The 10967-nt window shown below is 35.0% G+C and overlaps 1 protein-coding gene across 1 annotated transcript; it reads left to right on the forward strand.

The window, feature by feature from the left end:
- The first annotated feature begins 622 nt into the window (after nucleotides 1–622).
- Nucleotides 623–10342, forward strand: LOC124370465 (calexcitin-2-like). Its single transcript, XM_046828750.1, has 4 exons — nucleotides 623–772; nucleotides 5712–5826; nucleotides 7317–7414; nucleotides 8657–10342. Exons 1-4 carry the CDS (start codon nucleotides 635–637, stop codon nucleotides 8771–8773), a joined length of 468 nt encoding a protein of 155 aa, XP_046684706.1. The 5' UTR covers nucleotides 623–634; the 3' UTR covers nucleotides 8774–10342.
- The last annotated feature ends 625 nt before the right edge of the window (nucleotides 10343–10967 follow it).

A 10967-nucleotide genomic window follows, 5' to 3' on the forward strand; every position in this document is an offset into this window, starting at 1 on the left:
AAGTCATACATTAAATTAGCTAATCAAACGATCAGTCAGTCATCGTTCGAAATTAGGCCGCTTTAGTTGCAAGTTTTGAAAAATAAAACTAAGAAGGGAACTAATGTAGAGCCACGGTATGATTTTGCGTGATTAAACCAATAATTAGAATAAATAGGCCCAATACCGTTTCATTTTTATTTCTGCCATGACGATTGCCATTTATTAATGACCTTTGATCAGTTTTCAGTAATTAGTTGGTCAGTTCAGACCTATTGTGACCTGCATTATTTAGTTCGTTCTTAATGATTAGTGTTTTCTTTTTATTAAGAAGCATCTTTCAGAAGTAGGATACACAGAGTTCAAATACAAATTGCTTGTTGTGGTTCTGACATGCGTGTCACAACGCTCTGGTATAATTTGTTTATTTTAACCTAGATTGTATTTACGTGTCAGGTTAGTTATCCATCTGAGGAAGAGATCAGATTGCAGATCTCGAAACGTTGTGTTACTGAATCCATGTAACACTATACGATGAAAAGTTCTGTCTCCTTAACATCCCTTCCATCATTTAAAACAAACTTTAATCAAACAAATACGCATTTTTTATATAATTCCCAATTGTCTTATCACCGTTCCTCTGAGCTTAACCATAATGTTGAAAATGTTCCAGAACATCTGCAAGGTGCGGGGATGGAAGAAGGGCGATCCACAATACGAGAAAACTAAGACCGTACTCAATAATGTGTGGATTGGTTTACAGGCAAAGGCCGATGCTGACAATGATCAACAGGTATATGTATAACACTTACAGTTTTACATTTTTGTTAGTAAATATATGGAAGGATTATTGTCTTTCTCTAACAATGTCTCTACTTTAGAACCAAAACCAATGAATTTATAACAGTTTTAATTCTGTTTCTGACCCTAAAAATATAGTTTTGATAATAACGTCCTACTCTGACAAAAATTTTAATTATCAGTATCAATAACAGTAACCAACATTTTTGTTTTGGATTTAATTTGTTCATTTATATGATATAACAGTGTAGAATTTTTATGTTTAAACAATATTTTCGATTCCACAAATTTGAAGTAATTTTAACTTTGTGGCATGACCCGTTTTTTTAAAGCAGTTAGAAAGACAAAAACTTTGCACAAAATAAGTATAAATTGGAGTAACGGTACGGAAATTATAGTAAATTGTAGAAACATAACAAACTATGCCTCATCTTTTAGCACGTAAAATCTATGAATAGTTATAAAATGACAGTCTACAAAACAATAATAATTTGCAGCTTTAAATTTTAGCAAGCTAACGTATAGTCATATTTTTTTATCAAATTTCGTAGTTCAGCAACATCTTTCATGTGAGGTGTTACAAGGTGTAGTCTGCTGAGAGGGGGTGCAATATTAATGAATTTTTCTTTGGTACAATAATAACTCTGATCAAGATACATATAAGGCATAGCAACAATCCCACAATTGGTTCATTCCTATAGCAAGTTCCATACATATCGTAACAGGAGAGAATCTAGATGCAGAGTTATTTGTCTAAAGCTTTGTCTCAGTATAGATGGAAAGGATAGAACTGGTCAGTAAGACAGGTATTTTGTCTGGACTGATAAGATAGCAAGACAAAGTTTAACTGAATTGGCCACTGACTTCCAAATACTTCTCTGCTAGCTTACTGTCTGTCTGTCTGTATGTCACAATCTGAAACATTTAAGTTTAAAAACTTTAATACCTTCATCTCTTACAATTTCTAGAACGAAAAAATAAACCAAACTTCACACAGAATATTAATAAATTGTTTCATAATATAATAAATCTTTTATGAAAAAATAATTTTAGATACGAGTTTTTGTTTGTTTATATACAAATTTTATTCCCTCTTGATTAAAAATTGTATTTATAAGAGAAGATTGTTTTTATTTTTTTGCAGAATATTTTATCCGGTACAAGAATGACTAGGGCCTTACTTTTTAGTAAAAAATGGCAAGTTATTCGACATTTTGCTATCTAACAAAAATATTAAGAGTGTTAAATATTATTTATGCAACAAATTCACTATTAGGAGTAGGACACCTTTTGGAGGTGAATATAAAATATTTGTTTTACAAAATACATTGAGGTGCTGCCGAAGCCTGCACTGATGTCAACGAAAGAAAAACATCCCTCGAGATAGAACCTATCAGTAAAATATCAAATTCTAGAGGGGCTGATCAGAAATATAAATTGAATTGTAATGGAAAGGCAATTATGTACCGTGCAAAAAACTTAAATAGTCATGTCATGCCGCGCGGCCTGCCTTAATTGGGATTCTCGAGAAAGATAAGATAACAGCGACAACAATACCGACCGCAATATCTGGAAATGCTTGTTGATTGATGGAAGGTTAGTTCTGTTACTCAACTACATCGTTTTATAACGTTCTAAGTTAATTGAAAAAAGTTTAAGCGTTGGGGGCATATAACGGAATCTGACCTATCTCATATGTTCTATAATATATGTACTACTACGTGTTTTGTTTAGTTTACTTTTGTGTGTTTGAGTTGTTACTACTGTACTGTGTGTTTTAGTTGTTATAGTACTATAATATTTTATGATTTTTGCTGTGCATATTATTACATGTTGCAAATGGCGTACTTCTTAAAAGTGTTTGTAAAATAATATGTAAATCAATAGAGACAGTTTAGTCTCCAACTTTTATTAAAGAATACACAATATCCACATAAAATGTATTAAAGCAGCAAGATCAAAGTTTATAACAAGTTTTATTTAATCCCTGGTTCTTCATCCTCACAAATACCAATCTTTCTTATATTTATACGAAAAACATAATTGTTTCATTGAGACAAGTCTAAATACGCATAACGTATTATTAAAACAAGATTATACGTAATTTTTATTGTTTGCGGTATTCTAGGTAGTATATACTATTAAAACACTATTGTTGAACTTAAATTATATTTTTAACGTGCAAGTTAAGGAAATTGTTCATGTTAAAATAAATAGACAGTGTAGAAAGCTATATCGTAGAAACTACTCATTCGGTTTATTATTTATTTAAGTTTAGAAGGAAAATGAAAATAAGAAACCATATAAAACTTTTCAGTTTTATGACCATGACTGTTATTAAACGGAATTTTGTTTAAATTCTCCGCTCACTGAACTCTTCGGCACTTTGCGCTGCTTCGGCACTTCGTTTCAAGGCCAAGCTACTCGTCGTACAATGGATTATTTAACCGCTTACACCGGACAAAAGTGACCGATGTTTTTTTAACTTGTATGATATTAGCAGTTGTTTCAGATATTAAAAGTTATATTTCAGAAATATCAGATTCCATGTAATGTAATTTAAAAAGATTGTAAAATTTAGCCGAATATGGAATAATCAATAAACATGTTCATTTAATCTTAAAATAATTGCCGTAGGGGGTATAAGTGCACTATAATTTTAAAAAGGGGCTGTTGTATGTTATATGAAATATAGAATTGTAATGAGTTTTTAACAGTGAAACGCTTTTTAAATATAAAGTTTAGGCGTAAAAGAGAATTGTTACAACTTTATTAAATTAGGAATTAATTTTCCCGTTTTGAAATTGTCGTTTCACAGTTAAACATAACAAAACAATGTTTAGTTGCTTGATTTGTCCATCCGTGGTTTGGAGTTTGGGCTTTAGCATAAAAGATAAATACTGAAACTGCTCACCGAGGAAAACTAAACGTAAAAGTTTTCATTGAAATGAAGCGACCCTGGCTAATAGGGAAGTTATCTGTGGTCAAAACATTTCCGAGTAAGGAATTAGCAAAAAGTTTCAAAATTGACTTTTGTCCGTTTTAGCGGTTAAACACTCCACTGAGGCGTCGTTCCAGTTTGAATGGTCTCGAGAGCTTTCTCCCAACTCCGTGACGTGACTTTGTCATATTGCCAATGGCGTACCCGCGCAGTGTAGCGGGTTCGGTGGTTATCGCGAGATAACCGGATCAAGCAACGTCGAGCGTGGTTGCTGCTTGGATGAGTGACCGCTTAGCGATCCTGTCCTTGCAAGCAGCCTGCCCGGCCACTGGTGGTGGTTCGGAAGTCATCTCTAAGCCGTTGGTCCGCAGGTTAGATGTTAGAGAGAGTGTCTTAGCCGTAACTTCGCCTGGTAAAATGAAAAATCTTTGCTTTACTTTATAGCTAGACTTTATTTGATTTATTATAAAGTATCAGAGTTTGGTCGGGACGAGAAGTGAAGTGACGTTCCACCACCGCGTAGGTCTCCGGTAGTCGTACAATCTCCGGGGTTAAATCGAGCCGGACGTCCATCCACAATAATATGTGTGAACGTGCAATTCACATATAGCCCCTAGTGAGTAGGTTAATGCTAGTGCTTTACACAAATCGCGCCAGACAAGGTTGTCGGTAGATCAACTCGCACCTGTAAACGAACCAATTGCAGCAAATTTAACGCAGGTGGGAACGGGAATTTCCCACCGAGAAGTTCCTCGCCTCAGGTACGTATCCTTCTCCAGAGCTGCAAACGTTTCGGTAGACCGAAGGTAAGTTAGGTTACTTCCACCCACGAGTGAGCAAAGGCTGTACCTCAGCCGACGGAGTCCACCCCAGGTTAGCAAATCTGGTCGATCGTGGACGAACAATCTACGACGGCATTTAGCCTTTGTCACATTTCCTGACCTTCTTTGGAAGGATGTTAAGTGTTCACGATAGGATAGCTATTTTACCGCGTAGGTCATGTGCATAGTTCTTTCGAACAAACCCACCAATGTACAGTTTGCGAGCGGTAGTGTCCAGGAAAAGGGTGCAACATTCATTTTTACAATCGTTAGGCAGGCTCCTGCTATGCACGAGAGGTAATCGATTAATGACTCCTATGGTAAATATGGTTCAAAAATTATACGGGTAGTAAAATCGAGGGTTGGTGATAATGAGTTACGTCACCCGGCATTGGCTTTGCGTCGAAGACAAGATAGACTACAGAGCTACCTACTCACACAGGATTGCGCGCAGGGTGAGCTGAACGGCTTTGACCCTTGTGCCTATCACTGCGAGAAGCTCCAACTGCACCGATTCCACCTCATATGGCTGTGAGCTGCTTGTGGCCGAGGGATTCGAGGCAAAATCGAATCGGACGGTATCGGCCTGTAAATACCGCCACACTCCTATCAACTTCAGTAAATAAAACATCGCTTATTCTAGTCTTACACAAACCTAACAAAAAATAAACATTTTTTTTAAATTTCAAAAAGTGAAAGTTTAGAATGCCTTAATTTTCTAGTTGAAGTTAGGATTAAGAAGCCCTCTCTAACAACCCACGGCAAAAAGGTGACTAACGGGCGGGTATTCCATCTGCTTGCTAAGACAGGATCGCTCACCGGTCACCCAACAAAGTATCAGAAACGCTCGAAATTGATCCGGTTCTCGCGATAAACGCCGTACCGGCTACATAAAATCATTGACACAATTACTTACATAAATCTTTCAAAGATAAATTATCTTAATGTAATTCGTAATGATATATGCCAAATAATTTGGATTAATTGTATTTTACTTTATCGTTGTATAATCGATATTCCTTATTTAGTACACATTTCTTAATTTTAGTTTGTTTATCCATGGTGTGCCTCATTACTTTACTCAAATAAGGGCAACCCCTAATCTTTTTATAGTCATACTTACATCCAAATTTCAATTTATAAAACTTACTCTGTCTGTTTTTCCTTAGGTGACGAATGAGGAGTGGTGCAAAATGTGGGAAGAATATTCGCGCAACCCCAATAGTGTACTTGACTGGCAACTACAATTTCGTGACTTCATGTTTGATCTTGAAGACACATCAGGTAAATTTTGGTTTATCATTTTCTTACATTCATTTTTACTTTTTTAAGCTCATTTCTTTAATGTTACATATCATATAGCATGGCAGATAGCGACATTCCTTTTATTCGAGTTTGTAATTTTTTATTGTTTTCTATTAACGCATTAAATTGATTTATTCATATTGGTAAAGCTTTTACCACATATTGACAATCGATAATATTTTAATAAGATCGAATATGTAGTGTTTAAACTTCGTACTTCGTATGAAGAACAAAGTTTGCACACACACAAAATAAGGGGCAGTGGAATAGAGTATTTTTGGCGTCCTTATTTCCAAAACAATTATTTCCCTTGTTTAGAATTACCTTTAACAAATCACTAAAAGAATGGTAAATTTAAATAAATCGTTGTAGATCGTAGAGCTCCCAGGAAACAATAACGAACTCGCCGTTGTTTCCTTGACCTAGAAATGTCTGGTTAGTACTCATGGGATAGAGTTTATTACTTTCATACACTTTTGCTTATCGTTTTACTTTTACCACCCGAATTGGATTACAAGATATATGTAGATCTTGTGGTATTTTTATGTAGTATACTGTGGTATAGTACTATAACGGATTACTAGATGAATCACCAAGAAAATATGAAATTACTTCTACCTGCTTAGGATCTATGGAAATTGACGTATTCAGGTAAATCCTCACAGGTAACAGAGTACTGAGCAACATTCATTCTACCTGTTTTTTTAACGTTAATAGGCGTTCTCGGGGTTGCAAAACACCCCATGGGGTAAACAGTGTTAAGTAATATTAACGCCTTCGTTAATAGGCGTTCTCGGGGTTACAAAAACTCCCCGTGGGGTAAACTGTGTTAAGTAATATTAACGCATACGTTAATAGGCGTTCTCGGGGTTACAAATATCCCCATGGGGTAAACTGTGTTAATTAATATTAACGCCTATGTTAATAGGCGTTCTCTGGGTTACAAAACTCCCCATGGGGTAAACTGTGTTAAGTAATATTAACGCCTACGTTAATAGGCGTTCTCGGGGCTACAAAACTCCCCATGGGATAAACTGTGTTAATTAATATTAACGCCTTTGTTAATAGGCGTTCTCTGGGTTACAAAACTCCCCATGGGGTAAACTGTGTTAAGTAAATTAACGCATATGTTAATAGGCGTTCTCTGGGTTACAAACCACCCCATGGGGTAGACTGTGTTAAGTAATATTAACACCTACGTTAATAGGCGTTCTCGGGGTTACAAATATCCCCATGGGTTAAACTGAATTCCAACTATTTAGTACTTACGATAATGAACTTTCTCAGGCTCACGCAAATTCCCATGGGTTAAATTGTGTAAATAACATTGAAGAATTTTTTAAATCAAATTGTGAATTTTATTTCCATTGTGCTTAGTTATTTATACATCACGATGACAGAGTGGAACACTAGTATGATGTACTTTCGCTTGAATTGTTCGATGTAACTAAGTGAACTGAACGTTGCAGGTGATGGCGCCATCGACGAGGAGGAGTTTGCAATGATATGTTCCAGTTACAATGTTCCCGAGCAGAACGCCCGAGATGCCTTCCGCAAGTTTTCTCGTGTAAGTGACACAAACACTACTTTTCTCGTCAAGCCTTATTTTTAAATCTTTTCTGTCATATTTTATTATATTGAAACCTTATAAAACACACGAATTTTGGATATCTTGTATCAAATTTGTGGAAATATCTATTGTTTTGTCATATACGAGTATTCTTAGTTACAAAAATGGGTATCTTTAACTTTAGTGTCAGTGCAAAAGTTTTAATATCAATCTGATGATATAAAGCTACAGACCGTTTCACTATAAGTTCTGGAGAGGAAAATGAATTTCCGATCCAGTCTTGAAATAGGATTTTCAGTGAGTATTTGTATTGCCAAAGTTGTCAAATAGTAAAAGTTAGTTATCTACGATCACGAGTACTCCCAATAGCATTGTGAAGTTGACTTAGTTTATTTTCGTACTGCCTTATGATCCAACTGTACAGGCAGACATCTTGGTTTAGTTCCCTAACCACAACATTGAACCTCAAAATTTTACATCCTTATTTGAGGTTGTAAATTAATAGGAGACGTCATTAAATTACATGTATTTCCCCGAGCGACACATAATTTGAGAGATGGTACTATTTCTAAGTATATATTTCTAACATGCGTTATATTTGCAGTTGTGTATTTTGATATGGTCAATAGCTTTGTTAACAGCTTTTCTTAACATAACACTATATATTCTATTCAATAAGTTTATAGCTGAAAAACGTTTAACCATTGATTCTCCATTTAATATCAGAAACTGTTTGTGTAACCAGTTACTATCCACATAACTTGTCACATCGCTGTGGTATGTGTTTGGGTATAAATTCAATTTTCGATAATAGGTCTCTCGTAGGAAATATACGACTTATTTATTAGAGCAATACCTGAAAAGTTTGGGTTGTCCATTTAATTTCTCAAACAACGAACAACACTAAACGTATTTGCTGTTGTGTGTCACTAATTTTGTTAACAGCTCTTCTATTGGCACAAGTAAGAAGTATTATAAAATTCTGCATATTACTGTAAGTCATTCTGATCTGTATTATACCAACTAGGAAAAATAATTCACCAGAGTGGAGAAGTTTGCGGATCTGTGGGTAGAATACTTCGCCTCAAAGAGCCCTGACCGCGCCCGAAAACTTCATTTTCAAAGTTACCAGGTTGGAAAGGATCGTACCTTGAAGAAGAGCCATTTTGCTCTAAAAGACCTTATCTAGTTTGGCACTTCTGTATTGTACCAGCTTATGATTTCTCTGTCGTTTTGCAGAATGGGACCTTAGAAATCACACGGGAAAAGTTTGGGGAGCTGTGGGTAGAATACTTCGCCTCGGAGGATCCATCCGCCCCAGGGAACTTCATCTTCGGAGTTACCAAGTTCGAATAGGCTCATACCTTGTCAGAGAGCCGATTTCCTATAACAGACGGTAGCTAGTAAGGTATTTCCGGGGTGGGAAGTGTCAAAAGCATTTGTTAAAGATTTTGGTGATAGTGTTTTTCATCTTGGGTAGGTTTCTAATGATGTAATTTGAATACTGTTCGGTTAAAGTTGGTGATATTTAAAGAATTGAATCGTTAAACCATTGGTATAATGTAGGGTTAAAAGGTGTTCATTGTAGGAAATTTAGAAATTTAATAAAAGCTGTAACGATTGCATGTTGTTTTTACACTTATATTTATTTTAAAAGTGGGGGACGTTAATATGTGTAATAAAAAGGAATAAATTTACATATAATCGATATAACGTCAAACTTAACAACTTAAAAATTAACTGACTATATACACATCGCACTTTATCTATACAATACACGAGGGCTAAATGAATTTTCCTCATAACTTCCCGTTGTTTTACGTTTCACCCATTTCTGACAATACATCCATTGAACATTTTTCCTAGCTTTGGGCTTTATGTGACAGAAACTGGGTATGAAATTTAGTTCTTCCTAAAGCTGTTTAAAATAATTACTTTAATTGTGTACACAAGGTAAATTACAAAAATATTGTACTTTACTTTTAGAAATTAATCAAGTTTTACAATAAAAACCCACTAAAGCCGTTATGAAAAGACCAAACTTTATTCTACTCTTAGACTACATAATTGTCTTAAATTAAATGTATTTTATCTCATTAAGTCTAATACATCCACCTGGATATTTTTCTGTTGTATTTGTATGGTTCAATTACTTTTTAAACTGGCTTTATACCGTTCGTCCATTCTTGCAATTTACTCCTAACTTGAATTAAATTATTATAATTGAAGATTTATCTACGTCAAATTAACCTGATATATTATGTAATTTTCAATTACAAAAAACTTTTGAGTAATACCTAATTTATAAATACATTCTGATGAGTAGATCTAACCACAAACCGAACTCATAACAAGGTCTGTTTCTCCCTTTAAAATGATTTTTATGCTAAGGTTTAAAAGAAATAATGGAGAAACCTTATTTTAAACTTCGTACTTCAGTAAATATTTTATTTCTTACCTCGAATATGTCTTAAACCAGCTACTCCGTGAATTGGCAGGAGATCTTTAGTTGTCTAGCTTTTGTCGGAATATCACGTTTCCGGGGCATCGTAAATCGAATTAGCTCTCAAACATCGGCTTGTGTATTTGGCAATTTTAACACTTCACATTTTCGCTTTACTGTATTTTGTTTTTACGGATTGTTTATATCTGCTTTATTATAAATTAGACCTTATTCCGCTGATAGAGAGCGGAAATGTAGTGCACTTTTTCACTCTCACACTTCTCTGTGCTGTCCACTCCAAACGTTCTTCGAGTAACTGAACAGACTTCTAAATTAAGTATATAACTAGAAATTAGATTTAATACAAAGTGTTTAATCGGAAAGAACTTTACACTCTACTAACATTTATTAAGATCTGCTGTACTCTTGTGTTGTACTAAAATGTGCATTAACACTGTTAATAAAGCTATGCTCATAATGTTTGAGTTTTGTGTTCCTTGAATCCTCTAGTGTAAACCCTTTAGTACATAAGTATTAATGGGATCAATAAAAACACACACAAATGACCTCATTTCATTTTAGTCCTAGGGCCAAGAGAATTTCCTGTGTTTGTAGCAGAATTAATTTCAGTTATTTATGTCGGAACATAAGGATTACAACTACATAAGCGTGATTTGGAGTACATAGTGATGCTTGATAACTAAACTGACTTGTTTGTTCATCAGATACAAAACTACGTTTTTGGAGAGACCTTCTTACGCATATTTTGTAAAGCCTGTATATCTTTGTGACGAGTTTCTTAAACAATGAGAAGGAGAGTTCGTTCCTCTAAGTAAGGTAAGGTGTTTTCCACATGGGAACTCAGATCAAGAGCTCAGATAACTGGCAGGATATAAACATATGATCGAAAGGATGAGGTACAATTCGGGGATTGTGGACTTAGTGGCAGAAGTGTATCCCTCCACATACAACATCCCGTAGGAGTATCCCACTAGGACTAAATATACAAGGGCTATTTCATTGCAACTCCTGTAGTAGGTATTTAAGCCAACCTGATTTACAAACTGAGACGATTTTGGGCCCCATATAAGTGGAAGTGTATCCCTA

Source organism: Homalodisca vitripennis, unplaced genomic scaffold (assembly GCF_021130785.1).
Source record: "Homalodisca vitripennis isolate AUS2020 unplaced genomic scaffold, UT_GWSS_2.1 ScUCBcl_189;HRSCAF=1546, whole genome shotgun sequence".
NCBI lineage: Eukaryota > Metazoa > Arthropoda > Insecta > Hemiptera > Cicadellidae > Homalodisca > Homalodisca vitripennis.

What these genes read in the sequence shown, in the direction of transcription:
- LOC124370465 (XM_046828750.1), top strand. Translation starts at nt 635, where the DNA reads ATGTTGAAAATGTTCCAGAACATCTGCAAGGTGCGGGGATGGAAGAAG. An exon ending in ATGCTGACAATGATCAACAG is followed by an intron (nt 773 to 5,711) that starts GTATATGTATAA and finishes GTTTTTCCTTAG; the next exon opens with GTGACGAATGAGGAGTGGTG. An exon ending in TGATCTTGAAGACACATCAG is followed by an intron (nt 5,827 to 7,316) that starts GTAAATTTTGGT and finishes TGAACGTTGCAG; the next exon opens with GTGATGGCGCCATCGACGAG.